Source organism: Phyllostomus discolor, chromosome 10 (genome assembly GCF_004126475.2).
Source record: "Phyllostomus discolor isolate MPI-MPIP mPhyDis1 chromosome 10, mPhyDis1.pri.v3, whole genome shotgun sequence".
Classification (NCBI taxonomy): domain Eukaryota; kingdom Metazoa; phylum Chordata; class Mammalia; order Chiroptera; family Phyllostomidae; genus Phyllostomus; species Phyllostomus discolor.
The window spans coordinates 45,480,182-45,499,444 of NC_040912.2; the positions used below are offsets into that span (position 1 = coordinate 45,480,182).

The following is a 19,263-nucleotide window of genomic DNA, read 5'->3' on the forward strand; positions in this document are numbered from 1 at the left end:
AAAGTTATGTCACCTTTAAATTACTCAATGTTTTAAAACAATAAACATATAAGACTATAAAATAGCTACATTTTAAGTAGCATTTAAAATATATTTAATTTATATAAAAATTGAATCTATTCTTCAATAATAATTTTTTTCAATAAAACAAGGTTTGGTAGAAAATGTAAAACAGGGACAATTTTAGTATTTTAAAGTCAATAATGATCGGTCAATGTATATAAAAAAATGTTTATCTTTGTGTGAAAGTGCTAATAGAGATTATAAAAAGGAATACTCTAAAAGTACAAACACAGAATTTCAAGATACTACATAACTGCAAAAAATCCCCAATTTAAATATTGATAAATATACTGATTGCATGGTACAAATATTAGCATTTTTTCAAACTCCTTAACAGTCATTACCTAAGGTATTTCATTAAATATATTTCCCATCCATAAACATACAGACAGGGATGGGCCAGTAAAAAATTTTAGAAAATCCAAGCTCCACAGATTCATTCATATGTTGTCTAGGACTAGCACTGGGTGCAGCCATATGAAGACTTTTGGCAAAATCCATCTTGCTATTAAATATAACAGATGAACATATTTCATCTATGCATTTAAAAAATCTCAGAAATGCTTGGAGTATCCCTATGTCATCAAATTTCTTTGGGAAAACAGTGGTCAGTTGTCTTACTTTTCTCTAGTCACATATTTTCTCAAATTCTTTAAAAATTCAAATATGATTACAGGTGCTTTCTAATGGGTGGGGTGGGGGGAGTAGTGGGGAGGAAATGCAAGGGTTCCTGTTATAAGTCACAGGGGAAATACTTGGGGCTAATTTAAAGGGTACTGAAAAATCTAAAGACAATTAAGAGATTTCTACCCTCTCTCCCCCTCAAAACAGGGTTCCAGTGAAATGAGAACTGTACTTGAACAATACAAAAAACTTAAATGAAATGAAATGTTTATATATTAGGCTATCATTCATGCCAGATATTTATGAGTTTGCCTATTTTTTGCAATAGTTAACAACATGTTAGAAACACCTCAAGAACAGTGTAATCCTTACTGTTCCTGGAAACAACTGGAAGGCCATCAGGGTTTGTTACCTGGGTTTGCTGAAGTCTGAGAAGTACATCTCTGCCAGCAGGTGCCACTCGATGCCCCCGTTGTTGCTGTACTGAAGGAGGATGCCCTCCTCTCTGCTGTCGGGCTTGTTGCATGCCGCACTCTCTCCGCCTATCTGGATATAGAACTGGACAAAGTCCACCCAAGAAGTGTCCAGATCCAAGCTCACCAGCTGTCTTTTCCCAGCCTTTCCAAAGGACAGAAACACCACAGATTCAATCACCTGGGGTGTCTTAGGCATTTTGTTGCTTCAGTTGCAAATTAATATGAGCATCCTAGCACTATGTGGAGAGGGTTGTGTCCATTTTTTGTATTTGTATTTTTTATTTAATCTTTATTGTATTTTTTTCATTACCATTTATTGTTGAGAGGAGCAAGCTATGCCATTTAATTGTCTCTGCTTTGGTTATGGTAACTGTTCCTGGATACATTTGATTAGTCTGCTTTACTGATTGCCAGGCTTGGTCATGAGATCCTTGGGAACTGTTAATTACACCAAAGAGTATTCAAAGGTCTTTAAAAATAAAATAAAATTGATTTAAATTAAAACAGTTCCAATGTTTACTTTGTGAATCTCCTCCAGGCAGAGTAAGGGAGAATCTGAAAGACCATGTACTTGGAGATCAGCTTGGTTTGAATCTCAGACCATTATTCATGCTGTTTAGCTGTGTGACCTTTCTCAGATTTTATCTTCTTCAAAGGTACAATATGGGCAATAATTCTTCCTTATAGGGTGCTGTGATAATTACATGACATAACATTTTGCATGAAACTTGCCTAGCACACTGAATGTCTTCCTGAGAGGTACCCTTGGACCTCCTCCTCCATGGGAATGAAAGTAAAACAGGTTTAAGATAGAAACTTGACAAAAAGAAAGAGTGCTTGAGTATTAGGCTCCTAGTCAGTGTGTTTGTCTCTGTCTGTCTCTCTCTTGGAAATGGAGAGATTGGAAGAAATCATTTAAATAAGTTTTTGTTACCACTACATGGTCTTTTTGTGTCTTAAAAAAGTTAAAAATGCCATCAAGCCCAGCAACTTGCTTCCTTTGCTCAATGTGTCCTGTGCATGTCACAGTGCTGTTGTGCAGTGTTAGATATAAACTGACAAGGTTTGTCATGATTCCTTTTGGGTGTAAATAGTTTCATGCTAATGAGATTGAAAAAAGGTTTGAGTATGAGATCCTTCCACCCAGATCCTGCCCAAACTAATACATGCTCTGCTCTGAACCCATCTTGGAGCGCTCCCAAGAACTTCAATTAAAGGTTGGGAAGAAAAACTACAGTAAGAGAACCAGTTTAGAGAAAAACACCCCTCACACTTATAATTTAAACCCTATGCAAATTCACCAAGTTAATTAAGAAAGGGTTTCTGTTATAAGTCACAGGGGAAATACTTGGGGCTAATTTAAAGGGTACTGAAAAATCTAAAGCCAATTAAGAGATTTCCACACCCTCTCCCCCTCAAAACGGGGTTCCAGTGAAATGAGAATGGAAATTAATCCTGAAACAGGAATTTGTTCTTTGGAACTCTCAATTTTAAGCATGTATTGAGGAAATCTTAAAAGTAATATGCATTTTCAGTGTGTTATATGTGCTTTTGATTTTTCTTGTTGATTTGAAATAGTACAAGTGTGAAACACCTCAGAGATTATTATAATCTGGCCCAGGATTGTTACAGGAAGAATAATTCTAAAAAAAGAACCATAGAACCTAGCTGCTTAATTCCAACCCAGCAAACTCCTATGAAAACTTGGCATGTGGAACTAAGCCAGAAGGATAAAGATTTAAGGTGAGGAGAATTACAAAAATCCAATTATCCCAATTAGCTGGTTGGAATGATTGGTTTACTGTGAAATTCATAGAGCAGTGTTATTTTTCCCAGAGATGATGATGTTGGTTGTTAGAGGCTCTGGAAAGCTGTTTTGTGGGATTTTTGTAAATGGTGGAAAATATCATACGAATGTTTGCTTTGGCACTGAAGATATTTTTTCCTGGAGAATAGCACAAGTCATTTTCTTTTGTTTAGTGACCTGAAACGCTGAATATTATTTTAAAGGAAGAAAAAGGAAAAAGGAAATGGCTCATGACGAGGTTTTTGTTAGAATTTGATGTGACACATGCTTTGCAGTTTTTCTATTATACTATGATGGATACATTTATGTGTGCATGTGCAGACATAAACACACACACAATGTGTGTGTGATGTGTGCTGGAGTAATAGGTTAAGGATCTCTTCGTTCCTGGAGTGTGGAAAATACCTTCCAATTTCCCTCCAGCATTCTAGCTGAAAATGGCTTACTGTTTCAAGGATTTAGATAAAAGAAAACAATTTTAAAGGAAATGCCTTCAGACTTTGGATCCTTTAAAACAAAACTTCTAAAATACTTCATAAAACTTCACCTTTTATCTCCAATTAAAGCCTTTTTAAATCAAATGCCAGTAGAAAAAAATCTATATTTATTTAAAAATAAGCATTTCTTTAGACCCTTTTGCTGTTTTTTAATATTCATTCATTTGTTCATGCATTCATTCCTTTCTTCAACAAATATTATTGGGCACCAATTTTATCAGGCATAATACCATGTGTGAGGAGAACAAAGTTAAAACAAGAATTCACAGATATGTGTGTGTGGTGTCAGTAGTGACGACTTCGGGCTGCACACCAAGTTCTATTCCTTGTTGACCTCATTTATCAATTCTCCAGTCTATTCAGTCTCAAGGGTATTTATTGATATGTAAATGCCTAGCACACGGCACACTTTCTGAATTGTGCACCTTATCTAGAGTTGGATTAGGCAGTAGGACTTACTGGTTACTATGAGAATAAAAATATAATCTCTATTTGTATAGAACACAGATAAGAGTGAAATTGAGAAATAAAAGGAGATATTAGTGTAGTTTGCATAGTTCCAGAAAACTCCATGGAAGCAGAAGGATTTGAGCAGGGTGCTGCAAGGTTTATATGGATGCAGAGATTATGGAAGGCAGAATGGTAGGCAGTGGACACTAAGCAAAGACAGGGAAATTGGAAAAACCGGAATGAGGAGGAGAGTTTCTTTTGGGGGGTAAAGGGCTCATGTTTGGAAAAAGAAAAGTTATGTAGTTAGGGCAGCAGTATCGGAGACGATCCTGGATGTCTGTGCTGGAAAATGGACAGTATACAAGCATGTTTCCAGATAAATTAATCTAGGGTGGTTACCTTTGGGTTACTACCCCTTCTCTATTCCAATCATGCTGTCTGCTGGGGATTGCTAAACTGTGTATCCCACCTTTGCCAAAGCAGTGAGTACATGACTCTGGTTATGCAAATCACCGCCCACCAATCCCCAGGACACTGTGATTGGCCAGTCAGAAACCTTCCCCAGAATTTTCTGTGGTGCTGTTTAGAAAGCTCTGTGGCCATAATTCTAATCTCATACTGATGGCTGACCTGAATTGAAAAGAGTCTACTCTCAAGAACTCTGTGGGCATCTGAGTTTCAGGTTCCAGATATCTCTGAGGCCAGTTCTGACTAAAGCATTCCTGTGTTTTTTTAAAAAATGTATTTTATTGATTATGATATTACAGTTGTCCCAAATTCCCCCACTTTGGTCCCCTGCAGCCAGTACCTCCTATTCCCTCTGGCAATTCCCTCTGGCCCACCTTAGTAGTGTATGTCCATGGGTCATGCATATACATTTTTGGGCTACTCCATTTTCTATACTGTTTGTAATATCCCCCAGCCTATTTTGAACCCACCAATTTATACTTCTTAATTTCTGTACTTTCCCCCTATTCTCTCCCTTGCCCCTCCCAACTGGTAACCATTCAAATGATCTCCATATCTGTAATTTTGTTTCTGTTCTGCTTGTTTGCTTAGCTTGGTTGTTAGATTCAATTTTTGATAGTTGTGAATTTGTTGCCATTTTAATTTTCTAGTTTTGATCTTCTTTTTCTTAAATAAGTTCCCTAAACATTTCATATTATAATGTCTTGGTAATGATGAACTGCTTGAGCTTTACCTTGTCTGGGGAGTACTTTGTCTGCCCTTTCATTTTAAATAATAGCTTTGCTAGATGGCTGTAGGTCCTTGCTTTTCATCACTTAGAATACTTCTTGCCAGTCCCTTCTAGCCTGCAAAATTTCTTTGGAGAAATCAGCCAACAGTCTTATGGGAACTCCTTTGTAGGTAACTTTCTGCTTTTCTCTTGTTACTTTTAAGTTTATCTCTTTAACCTTTGGCATTTTAATTTTGATGTGTCTTGGTGTGGTCTTCTTTGTGTCCATCTTATTTGGGATTCTCTGTGCTTCCTGGATTTGTATGTCTATTTCCTTCACCAAATTAGGGAAGTTTTCTTTCATTATTTGTTTTTCAAATAAGTTTTCAATTTCTTGCTTATTCTGTTCTCCTTCCAGCACCCCTATGATTCAAATGTTAGTATATTTGAAGTTGTCCCAGATGCTCCTTACCTTATCTTTTTTTAATTCTTTTTTCTTCTTGTTGTTCTGATTGAATTTTTTTTCTTCCTGTGTTCTAAAAAATTGACTTGATTCTTGGCTTCATCCACTCCACTGTTGACTCCTTGTAAATTTTTCTTTTCTAGGTATATTTTATTGATTATGCTATTAAAGTTGCCCCATTTCTCCTCCTTTATTCCCCTCTGCCCTGCACACCCCCTTCCTCCTCTTTAGTTCATACCCATGGGTCATACATATAAGTTCTTTGGCTTCTCCATTTCCTATACTATTCTTAATCTCCCCCTGTCTATTTTCTACCTACCATTTATGCTCCTGATTCCCTGTACCTTTTCTCCCATTTTCCCTCATCTCCCTCCCCACTGATAACCCTCCATGTGATCTCCATGTTTGTGATTCTGTTCCTGTTCCAATTGTTTGCTTAATTTATTTTTGTTTTAGGTTCAGTTGTTGATAGTTGTGAGTTTGTTGTCATTTTATCATTCATATTTTCAATGATCTTTTACTTACATAAGTCCTTTTAACATTTTGTATAATAAAGGCTTGGTGATGATGAACTCCTTGAACTTGATCTTATCTGGGAAGCACTTTATCTGCACTTCCATTCTAAATGAAAGCTTTGCTGGATAGAGTAATCTTGGATGTAGGTCCTTGCTTATCTCCATTTTGTTTAGAGTTTTTTTAGAGTTTTGTTCTGTTCTTTCATTTGGGCCATATTTCTTTGTCTGCTAATTTTGGCAGCCTCTCTGTGTTTGTTTCTATGTATTAGGCAGAGCTGTTTTGACTCCTTGGCCTAGTAGAATGGTCTAATGTAGAAAAACACACCTGTAAGTGGGATGGGGTGGAGTCATGGGCATTTGCTAGGGTGGGCAAACCCGTGTGAACTAAGTTGATGGTGTCTCAGATATAGCGCAGTAGTTCTGTGGCTCTTTGTGTGCATGTAGGGGTTTCACAAAAGGGACAATGGGTGCTGCCTTGCTCCTGGAGTTTTGTCTTGGGAGAAGCTGTTCCCTGGCACTTGCCCTGATGCCAGACACTTCAGTTTCTCCCATATGCCACTGGAGTTCTTCCAGCTGCTGCCCCAGTGTGGAGCCCAGAGGGAGTGAGTCTGCATAAGTCCTAAGTCTGTTGTGGGCCCTTTAAGAGGAGATGCCTGAGAATCCCACAGTTTATTCTGCTGCCTCAGCCCCCACTGGATTTTACAACCAGAAGTTATGAGGACTTATCAGCTTGGCACTGGAACCCTGGGCTGGGTGGTCTGGTGTAGGGGTGGGATCCCTGGCTCCCACGAGACATCCCTCGCAATTTTTATCCACCACACATGAGTGTGGAACTGTCCCATTGGAATCTCCATGTTTCCGCATCTCTGTGTCTCTGTCCCTTCTACCTGTCTGAATAAATGTGACATCTTTAATTTCTTGGTTGTCAGATTTCCATACAGTTCAATTTTCTGATGATTCTGGGTGATAGTTATTTTGTAATTTAGGTGTCATCTTTGCTGTGGATGTGTGAGTAGGGGAGCTGTGTTTACCTATGCCTCCATCCTGACTGGAAATCTGTCCCTGTGTTTTGATTACCTGAAAAAAATTTCCTCTGTCTTTGTTCAAGCTAGTTTCTCTCACTTAGAATTCAAAACAGATTTGACTGATACAAGAGAAAAAAAGTAAAGAAAAAAGTAATCCTCAGATATTTTGATAAAAAATTAGGGAGAAAGCTGGGTTGAGCTGAGAGGAGAATAATTTTACTTTTGAAATGCTGATTTTAAGTTAGTGGCAGGGCATGTATAGGGAAATATTCAATGATAACAATTTTGTAATTTAGTCTCATAACATGTGATTATGATAGCTAACACTTATTGAGCTATTTCTATTTATTCTTCACCTGCATTAATTCACTTAATCCTCCTAACATCCCGCTTTATAGTTCAGAAAACTGAGATATATAAAGATGTCATAACTCTGTAAGGGAAGCAGTTACTGAGGTTTAGAGCCCAGGTACAAACCCAAGTGTAAGAAAGAGTGATTATAACTTTACATGTTCAAAATATCTCTGTATGTGTACATACACATGTTTATTGGAGTGTTTGGGTACATATTGGTTAAGGATTCATAATCTTGCTTTAAAATGGAAACTCAAGGGAGACACAATCTTCCCATTTTTGCACAATTATACAGTACACCTGGATCTATGCTATATATACAGTCACTTACTGACTATTATCTCTCACAATAAGATCCTGGGGATTTTCAATGCCAATGGATAGGAAATATTATTAAATGGACTCCATTCCTGATTTTCTATAATTCTCTATCTTGTTTACTTGCTGCTTCTTTGTTCTGCACCTGCATCTGAACAAAACCTGTACCTATTTTTGTATATGCATAAATTAACTTGTTTTGGATTTCTGCCCAAATTCCTCAACATATCAACTACAGTACATCACCCACTCCTGTGTGCTTCTTATATGAAGAGTGACACATTTCCAATTGTTCTAGAATTGGTGGTTGTAGTCCTTGATGGAAAGAAGTGGTGGTAAGTACCCCACATTCTAAAGAGAGCTGCCAATAATTGGGCATGGACACATTGCTCAGGTTGGAGAATGGGCACTGCTTCCCCTCCAGTCCTTTTGGAGATGATATAAAGAGATGAATTGGAGGAGGAAGGAAGAAAAGAATGTCATGCCTAGACTGTAGCAAGAGAGGTGGTTCCCCTTCCTTTATCCCTAACCAACAACATGGGTTGGAGGTGTTCCTAGATAATTAGTCTTAGAGATTCAGGCTGGCACTTCAGTCCCTAGTTGGTGTATGCTGACCTGCCTGCCTAACCTGGTACTGCCACTGGAGAAGCTGAACACTGCAAGAAAAACTTCTGTGAAGGTCTCTGCTAGATACTTCATGTTTGTGCACCCTAAATTCTTATTTTGCAAGCCTAACTCCCAAAAGGATGGGATCAGGGAATGTGGGACCTTTGACAAGTAATTAGGTTGTAAGGGTGCAGTCCTCATGATAGGATTAGTGCCCTCATAAGAAGAGACCTAGGGGAGCTGCTTTCTCTCCCTCTGCCATCTCTACCACGTGAGGACACAGAGAAGATGGCATCTCTGAATTAGGAAGTGGATCCTCAATGGACATCAAATCTGCTGTGTTTTTATCTTCTTCCCAGCTTTCAGAATTGTGAGAGACAAATATCTGCTGTTTAAGCCACCCAATGGTATTTTTTGTTATTTTTGTATGCTGTATTTTTGTTTTAGTAGCTTGAGTTAACTAAGACAGATCCAAATCAGCAGACACCACCAGTAGCCACCAAACTGAGCCAAAATCAGACTGAAGGTATTTGTTCATCATGAAGAGCTGGTCGGTTCCATAGGAATAGCTCTGCACACTCACCATTATTCCTTCTTCCAATCCTACTCTTGAGGTTAACAGATTGACAAATTTAATAAACACTTACAGAAGTGCTTTCTATAAGTGTATAGTCACTGTCCCACATAATTTACAAGTATACCAGTGCATTAATCTGCACAATAACCCTAATGAGGTAGATATTCTTATTATCTTCGCTTTACAGATGAGGAAGCCAAGTCAGAGAGAGGTTAAGGGATTTGCTCAAAGTCACACAGCTAGGAAGTGGTGAAATCAGATTGAAGCAGGCAGTCTGGTTCCAAAGTCACTGCTCTTAACCTCTAAACTCCACCACTTCCACCATACCCTCACCTACAGGCCTGCATGTTCATGCACCCTTCAAAGGCTGGGGTGAGAAGTGACTAGGACCCTGACCCACTCAAAGACCCCCATGACACAAGGCTGGCTGGCTCTGGAGGAAAGGAAAGCAATGAGATTTAAATCAGGTATAAGAGGGGCAGGATTTTTAAACTGGCCTATCCTGGATTTTTAATAACCAAAAACAATCAGAAAACTATAAAAGTTTCCCAGATGTAGTTAAGGGATAGGAATTTGACAAAGGCCAGTGAAAATCAGGGAATGTGGGGAAAAATAAAACCTTCTCATATTTGTACCTTCTGAATTCAGACTGCTCCATAAATCAGCCACATACTGAAACAGCCATTGCCCTGATCATTATTTCCATGCTTTAGTCATGACTCAGCCATCACTGCTTCTCAGCCCTAAGTCATACCTTGCTAAAATACAGAGATGATCCAGAAGACACAACCCCACACCCTTGTTCTGGAGTTACAACTTCTCCCCCGATAACTTCTTGCCAGTCAGACTCCCAACCATTCTGGTTCTCAAAATCTGACATAATCGTAGAAGGAAGAGCAGCTTCTGGGTGGCATTCAGTGCCTTGATAACCCTGGTCACACCTAGAGAGAGAGGGCGACATAAACAAGTCATAGTTTCATTTGTGAGTGTCATGGCCACATGACATGGAACATTTCCTATGTCTCACTTTTGCTTTGGTTTCAGCACTCACACTAGATTTTTCTCTACAGTGTAAATCTGTATATGTGATAGTAACAACCTTCAATTATTCACACTGCAAAAAAATCAATAGAATCCTTTCTTAAGAGAAATAGTGCTATAACAGTAGAATTGCAGCATCAAGTAGTAATGAAGAAGGATATGGGTGTGTGTGTGTGTGTTGACCAGGGAGGATAGAGGGATTTTTCTGTAGCCTTAAAAAGTCACATATAAATGTTTGCTCAACCAACATGTAACTCCGGCCATGATTTATAGTTCCTCCTGACTAAATTATATTTCTGTTAGAATCTTTAAGTATTCAAGTGTGTTCCTATTTCACCCTCGTTAGCTATAATCACCATCTCCCCTTGTATGCAACCTTGAGCTTCTGGTGAAGTGGGGTAGGTCGGACAGCCTGTAGCAGCTGTTTGACTAGTGCTTTAAGACTGTCAGGGGAAAAGAAGGGGAACAATCGAAAGGCTCTTTTAACACCAAAGAGAACTTTGGAGTTAATTAATAAACTCTGAAATTTAAACCCAAGAGGCCTGTTTGAAGTTAGATTTTGAAGTTTAGAATATATGGCTTTATACTAATTTAAATGTAACAATGTCTTTTACATCTACAATAAGAACAGAAGGGAGGTCATTTTCTTTTGGCTACTTCATTGTCCACCAGTCTATCCATACAAGTCTGATGACAACAGCTGTGGTAGCCCTGTAAATATAAGCCCTGAGAAGCAGAGAATCAGTTGCACTTTCTGATACGTGTACCTGCATGTGCCATGGTCACAGGAGCCGTGCCCATTGCACATGTTTGGGCACTGCTGGCCGATGTAGATGCCGTCTAAAGCCCACTCATCTTGGGCTGTGTAATAGCTCTGACTCCACCGGAAGCGGGTGGCACTGGACCTAGAAACAAGTACAGTAATAAAAACAGTATTTTAACTGACACATGGTAATACAGGCAAAGAATGTCTGAGTTCAGATAACCACTTTTCTGGAACTTGTATTTAGCTGCCAATCATTTTTCTGTAGCAGTTTAATTTCCACTCAGTTACTACCCAATTCAATCATTCTATCATTAAGGGAAGTTAAAAATCTTCTTATTTTGTATATACTTCCATTTTAGTTTAGTTTGAGACATTTTAAAGAAAAACAAAATTTCATATTTTTATTGTAGTTGCACAGAGATTTGATGCTAGGAAAACAAACAAAATAAGAAAGAATGTTTAAGCAAAATAAAGATACATACTAAAAAGCCTCTGTTTCATAAATGACAATGTGAAGTGTTTAACTTAGAATAGCACAATTTCTTTTTTTTTGTTTTGTACTTTTTAAAAATATATTTTATTGATTATGCTATTACAGTTGTCCCATTTCCCCCTTCACTCCCTTCCACCCTGTGCCCCCTCTCCCACCCACATTCCCCCCTTTAGTCCATGTCCATGTGTCATACTTATGAGTTCTTTAGCTTCTACATTTCCCATACTATTCTTGCCCTCCCCCTATCTATTTTCAACCTACATTCTATGCTACTTATTCTCTATACCTTTTCCCCCTCTATCCTCCTCCCACCCCTACTGCTAGCCCCCCCTTGTGCCCTCTATTTCTGTGGTTCTGTTCCTATTCTAGTTGTTTACTTAGTTTCTTTTGGTTTTGCTTTAGGTGTGGTTGTTAATAATTGTGAGTTTGCTGTCCTTTTACTATACGTGTTCTTTTTTTTATCTTCTTTTCTTAGATAAGTCCCTTTAGCATTTCATAAAGTAAGGGCTTGGTGATGATGAACTCCTTTAATTTGACCTTATCTGAAAAGCACTTTATCTTCTCTTCCATTCTAAATGAGAGTTTTGCTGGATAGAGCAATCTGGGATGTAGGTCCTTGTCTTTCATGACTTGGAATATTTCTTTCCAGCCCCTTCTTGCCTGTAAGGTCTCTTTTGAGAAATCAGCTGACAGTCTGATGGGAACTCCTTTGTAGGTTACTGTCCCCTTATCTCTTGCTGCTTCTAGGATTCTCTCCTTCGTTTTTACCTTGGCTAATGTAATTATGATGTGCCTTGGTGTGTTTCTTCTTGGGTCCAACTTCTTTGGGGCTCTCTGTGCTCCTTGGATTTCTTGGAAGACTGTTCCTTTTGCCAGATTGGGGAAGTTCTCCTTTATTATTTGTTCAAATAACTTTTCCACTTGTTGGTCCTCCCCTTCTGGTACCCCTATAATTCGGATGTTGGAACGTTTAAAGGTGTCCTCGATGGTCTTAAGCTTTTCTTCGATTTTTTGAATTCTTATTTCATCGTGCTCTCCTGCTTGGTTGATTCTATCTTCCTTCTGGTCCACTGTGTTGTTTTGAGACTCAGATTCCTTCCTTTCACAATTGGCTCTCCTCCGTATGTCTTCCTGCATCCCTTTTATGGTAATCTGCATTTTTTCATGTAATTTGGATCCAAAATCAACCAGTTCCGTGAGCTTCCTGATCACCAGTGTTTTGAACTGTGCATCTGATAGATTGACTATTTCTTGGGCACTCAAAAGGATGAGTCCTGGGGGACTGATCTGTTCTGCTGGAAACATATCTTATGTCTTTCCCTGTCTCTCCTATTATTTTACTTATTTATTTATTTTTTCTCCGGTCTGGTCGCTCTTGTTACGGTGGGGGGCAGAGCCTTAGGTGTTCACTGGGGCTGGGCGCCCCAGTCGCTAGTTTGTGACGTTATATGTGGGGGCAGGGGCGGGAGCGGGGACAGGATGGATCAATGGCGACCCTTCTGTTCTCCTGGAGTCAGACACTTCCCTGGGCTTCCGGGCCGTGAGCTCTGCCCTGGTCCACAATCGCTGCCCCACTGATTCCCCCAGCCGCTGCTTGCGTACTCAGGGATCACCACTACACCGCTGCGCTCCGGCGCCCCGATTGCTGTCGCGCTGATTTTGCGCCAAATTTCCCCCGACCTACGCATGCCTGCGACCCGCGCCAGCCCCGCGCCCGCTCGCTCGGCTCGTCGTCCCCTACCAGTCTGGATGTACGGGTCTACTTCAACTTCTTGGCTGTCTGACTTCCATTTAGATAAATCCTCTGACAGTTCTGATATTATGACTGTAAATCATTGTTGTAAATTATTGTGGTTCTGTTCTTGGTTGTGCGAGGAGGTACGGTGCGTCCACCTATTCCTCCATCTTGCCGGAAGTCCCAGCACAATTTCTTATAATAAGCACATCAGTAGTTATTGGAAAACTCCACTTACCTCTCAATATAAAACTAAAGTTTTGTTTGGGGGTGAGAGAACATGCTATAATATTGCAAGTATGAACATCTGGGTGCTAAATTCTGCTTATTATTTTTGACACATTAGTGTGTTTAGGTTTCATGGACAAGCTGATGTTAAGTAAAGGTAAGCTGAACATCCATTATACATAGAGAAACACTAGGGACCTTAATTCATTTAGCCCAGATATAAAATCTAAAAAAAGAATATTTTGAGAGCAATGTCCAGGTTTTCCTTTGTTGATCACAAAAAAAAATTCTTTTAAAATTACATCATATTTTTCAGCTATGAACATTTTCAGGGATCCATGATTACTTCTTTTTGGTCAAAGTGAAAAACAAAGAACCCCTCCCCCCCCAAAATTGCAGAATTAATGTGAGTGCTCAGTTTCATTGATTAAACCTTCCTCAAGCATACCATCTATGGATACACTTGATCTTGACAAATGTGAATGACCTGTTCAAGTCAACTGCATCAATTACTCACATATTAAATACTCCCTAGGTACACACCAGATTGCTAAAATCCAGACTAAGTCCTTACTGTTTATTTTACCAATGATCTGTGGCTAATAGGTTGCATTTTCTTTCCTAGGAGGGTAATTCCGTGTTCGCTAAGTGCATCTAGTAGACACAGGTTTGCTGCATTTCAGAGCTTGTCATCAGATGCAATTCCTCTATGGAAACAGTTTATATTTGTAGTCTAACAGCCATCACAATTTTCACAGTCCCATTAAGAAATGGTTTTTAGAAAAGCCTGCTATAAAAATAGGTACATTGTCTTAGAACATAGAGCCCTACAGAAGGGAAGTAAATTCAGACTTGTGCACCAGTGTCATGAAAAGGAGAGATGACTATGTTCTTTTAAGACTCATTATAATCTGAGTCAAGTCTACGGCCACAGGTGACTGACTAGGCTGTGAGCTCTTTTGGAGACAGAGGTATCTTTTGTCTCAATAGTTTGCACAGGAACAGAAAAAAATTGGTGTACAAAAAATTCTGCTAAAAGAGAATAAGTAGCATAGATGGTAGGTAGAAAATAGACAGGAGGAGGGCAAGAATAGTATGGGAAATGTAGAAGCGAAAGAACTTATGACACATGGACATGAACTGAAGTGGGGGGAATGTGGGTGGGAGAGGGGGTACAGGGTGGAGGGGAGTGAAGGGGGGAAATGGGACAAGTGTAATAGCATAATCAAGAAAATATATTTTAAAAAATTCTGCTAAAAAATGAGTCAATGAGTAGAGTGACAGGCCAAGAAAGGGCAGTCTGTTTCTGACTTCTGGTAGGTAATGAAGTGAAGAATGTTCTAGGAGTTAGGGGACCTGACCCAGACATTGGCTCTGCAATTTATCACCTGCATGACCTTTAGTGAGGAATGTAAGCCTTTAGGGGCTTCTTGTTCCTCACCTCTCAAATAAAGGGATTGGGCAAACTGATTTCTAAGACCCCTTCCAGCTCTCAAACTTAATGACTGCTTTGGTGGTTTGTTGACCAAGGTGACAGTTTATTTCCTTGAGGTCACACAAAGCCCATAGCACACATTATTTTGAAGTTTTGATATTTCAACATTAACATGGAGTTGGAGGGTTTTAGAAACCTGTCTCAAATCTCCCAGTTTATTTATGCTTCTAAACAGTTACACAGACACACTCTCTAAATTCTTTTTCTAAGTACACTGATCCTTACATGTGTCTTATAAGCTCTTGAAAAAGATAATATTTCCGCAAAATAAAAAGCTTAAAGTGGATTACTGCATTTAAAATTACAATCTACAGTTTAATGTGCTGATGTTAATTAACAGAAAAGGACGCAAAAAGAGGGAGAATATTGGCCTCATATTTAGTGAGAAAAAAATTAGTCACGTGAGCAATCTCCAGCAGGTCACGTGTGAGGGTACATGGTGTGATGTCACTGGTTTGTAGCTGCATCACTGATAAATATTTCCCTCAATACAAACATTTAATTTGCCAATCCTCTCTCTTTCTCTCTTGCTCATATTATTAAGAGAAAAATCTTATGCATTTTAAAAAATGGATAATGTTTTAATTGTTTTAGGTAAATTTTTTACTGGAGTCAGGTTGACTGGACTTCACAACCATCTAAGGACACTTCTCATACCAAGGGCAATTTTTAGTGCTAAGCAGCTCAGTACCACTTATTCAGAGATATACTTAGCCATCAACTGGAAAGCCACTATCTAAAACTGTAGTACTATGTGTGGAAATAACTCACATAACTTCTTTCACATCTCTTCCATATATACCTTGCAATAAATATACTCTTCCTTAAAGGATCTTAAACTTCAAACCAGAAGTCTTTTTATGAAGTCAGCTTCCATGGAATGATCAAGCCTCATAAAAGTCACTGACAGTGTAGACATTTTCACAACCAGCACAGAACTGAAGTTTTTATAAGATCGTTCTAAAGATGCAGATGCAAATGCCTATACTAATGGAAATAGAGCATTATAGAGAAAATAGGAAACAGGACATTATAGAGAAAAAGGCACTTTGAGGGGATAGTCACCAGCTTATTGCACTTTGGATTGAGTCTGAAAGTGGGAGTCTTGAATCATGAAATGAAGTTGACTTGCATTTAAAATCCAAACTCTATGGATTCCCAAAAGCAACAAATCTCGACAGTCTTCATTTGATCTCCTGCTGACCCAGTATAAACTTCTAGACTAAAATACAGTAATACCGAGTCATCTCTTGATAGTTAGGTAACCTAAGGAATCAAAGTAAGTGAGACTGACCACTTATTGTATTGTATATTGTGTTTTCTACCTTCAGAATTACTGTAATTACATTTGCCCAATTATTCTGAAACTCATTCAGACATTAAGTGTTGATTTGTTTATAGAGTCAGCAACTGACAGCTGTTTCTGTCTCATTAGACCCTGTTCTTATGTAAATGTCTCTCATAAAAACAAAGTTAATTTTCATTGGGTAACAAATGCTCAGTCATACACAATAAAATTTCTCTGAGCAGGTGTATACATATTAAATATTTCCACTCTAAGTTGCCCCATCTAAAATATTTTCTGAAGTTAACAGATCCATGATAATGCAGAGACCACATTTGCTTGTCTTCATTCAATTTATAGTTGCATAAGCTTACAACAGAGTAGAACAAAGTGTTGCCAAAGGGAATAGAGCTTCAAACTAAACTGCACTCTCTTTTCCCAATGCGTGAGAAAAACATGCTATTTGCAGAGGTTTGAAATGAACATAATAAATAAAATTATCAAAAATGCCAAGGAGAATAAATGTACTTTATCCTTATAGCAGAGCTTTTAAACATAGGTCCTAAACAATGATAATAACTAGTTGAAAACTATTTTTTTGAAATATAGCGATAATGTTTAGTTTAAGTACTAGTCAGTAGGAATGTTAAAATAAATATCCTATAAGGTTTTTTGTTTACAAAAATATTTTGACATTCTTTACACAGGGATTGGAAATATATTTGGAAAACAGGATTCAATTATTTACCTACATGTACTTTAAGGTAAATGGTTGGAGGAATAATCTAGTCAATTTATTTTCTGTTTGCAAAAAGAGATACCTCGTAATGAAACAACTCTTTAGTTCATTTAGACATACTGAATTATAATTCTATTTAACTTTCCAGCATTTAATGAGCACCCTAACTATGTGTTGGAACAAAACTGCTTAAGAGTCAATTAGTATATTTCCTTGCAAGTGTCTAATAAACATTGATGAGAATTGATCTTTTCTGACTACACCAAATCTTTCAACTCAGTGAGAAATAATAATGTAATATACAATATGAGTGTAAAATAATCTGCAAAGATTTTTTGATAAATAATATTTTGGACATAGCTTAAGATACATAAATGAAGAATAATGGTTTATGAAATGACATCAGAAGAATGGAGGTTCCTCTGGGCTCTCCCCTTGAAGTTGCAACAAGTTGAACTGCTACAATTCAATAACAGATTCCCTGCTGGAAATCTGTGTTCCTAAACATCTCAAAGTGGATGAAATATAGCGATGGAGGAGGAGTGAGGGGAGAAGAGCAGACACCAGCGCCTTGAATGCAGCTGGGAGCTCAAGGTGGGCCTGAGAAAGGGGAGGAATAAGGTTGTAGCCTGCACTCCCTGCAGCCCCAAGAACAGAGAGATACAGTGCGTGTTCCTGCTCCAGTGATGGATACATGCTGTGGCTGAACCCAGTGAGAATGAGGAGGTGCCCTGGGGTTGTATGGTGGCCTTCACTGCCAGGCAGAAAAATAAAAGCCTACAGTGTGGCTGCCTCTCCTCACCCTCCCAGAGCGAGCAGCAGGGCCTCAGAAGAAGCTGTTGGGCGAGCATTGGGCTACAGGGCACATTATCTGCAGCACTGAGAAATGGAGAGGCAGAAGCATTTTTCCCTGAGCGGCAGGTACAGGCTGAGCTAACACCAGCGACAGGGGTGAAGATACAGGTGAGGCAGCTGAGGTCTGGCTGTCATCATTACTGGGAGCAGAACAAAGCCACAAATGCACCCGTTGGCCTTATACAACCCAACTCATCCCAACCCAAAAGGGCTGCACTGCCAGCAGGGCCTGCTTGGAGGGGACAGCACTGAGATTGGAACCACATCATCTACCATATTGCCTCATGGGGGTGGTCCCCTGAGACTGAGGTGATCTAGTTACAGAGAAGACACCCACCTTCCCAAGTAACAGGAGTTTTCCACCACCTGGCAACGATTCCAAAAGCCTGAGCAGTGCAAGTGAAACTAAAAAACTTGCGCTTTAGTGCCACCTTCTGGTTAACAAAAGAAAGACTTCTTATCAGCACACTAGGGAAGTACCACACATAAAAAAAGGTGGGGGGGGGGGGGCGTATTTTATTCTCATAGATGCCCAAAGAATTCATCAAATACCATGAATAACCAAGGTAATGAGGCAGATCATAAAGAAAATAAAAAATATCCAGAAAATAAACTTAAAGACAAGGAAATCTGCAGTTTAAATGACCAAGAATTCAAGATTGCAGTTCTGAAAAAACTCAATGAACAAAGAGGGGCAGTTTAATGAACTCAGAAATAAAATATATGAACAAAAGGAGTACTTTTTGAAAGAGACTGAAACTTAAAAAAATCAAAAAGATTTTCTGGAGATGAACAACTCATTTAAAGAGATGAAGAATCAACTAGTGAGCTTAGGAAATAGAGCCAACCAGATGGAAGAAAGAATTAGTGATATTGAAGATAGAAATCTAAAACTGATGTAAATGGAAGAGAGAGTTGAGAGTAAAAAAATGAAATAACTCCAAATGAGAGAGCAATGTAAGAATAATGGGTATACTCAAAGGAGAAGAGAAAGTGAAGGAAACAGCCTATTTAAATGAATAGTTGATGAGAACTTCCCAAATCTGTAAAAAGAGATGGATCCTTGATTCCAAGGAGCAAACAGAACATCTAATTATCTCAATCCAAAAAGGCCTTCTTTGATGCACATTATATTAAAACTGTCAAAATTAATGACAAAGAAAGAATTCTTAAGGCAGCCAGTGAAAGGAAGATGGTAATTTATAAAGAAATGCCTTTAGATTATCACTGGATTTTTCAACAGTCACTCTACAAGCTACTAGAGAGTGGAATCAAATATTCAAACTATTAAAAGAGAGAAATCACCATCTAAGAATAATGTATCCAGCAAAGATTTCCTTTAGATATGAAGGAGAAATAAAGACTTTTCCAGGAAAAACCACAAATAGGCAGAAATTAAACAACATGCTACTAAAAAACAACTGGATCAAAGGAGAAATAAAAGGAGAGATCAAAAGAGACATGGAAAGAAATGAGAATGGCAATATGACATATCAAAACTCCTGGGACACAGCAAAAGCAGCAATAAGAGGGAAGTTTATATCATTATAGGTCTATCTCAAGAAACAATAAAAATCCCAAATAAAGAACCTAACATTGCATCTTAAGGAATTAGAAAAAGAAAAACAAATGCAGCCCAAAGTCAGCAGAAGGAAGAAAATTTTTAAAAAAATT

General features: G+C 38.5%; 1 protein-coding gene across 5 annotated transcripts in view; it reads right to left on the reverse strand.

The window, feature by feature from the left end:
• RELN (reelin) overlaps window positions 1–19,263 on the reverse strand; it is a 567,213-nt gene that overhangs the window by 124,769 nt on the left and 423,181 nt on the right. For all 5 annotated transcript variants that reach the window (XM_036010728.1, XM_036010729.1, XM_028525327.2 and 2 more), the window contains exons 23-25: window positions 10,761–10,898; window positions 9,707–9,893; window positions 1,100–1,305 (exon numbers count right to left, since the gene is read on the reverse strand). In XM_036010728.1, the coding sequence (XP_035866621.1) occupies window positions 1,100–1,305; window positions 9,707–9,893; window positions 10,761–10,898 (531 nt within the window). The remainder of the gene's footprint in view (window positions 1–1,099; window positions 1,306–9,706; window positions 9,894–10,760; window positions 10,899–19,263) is intronic.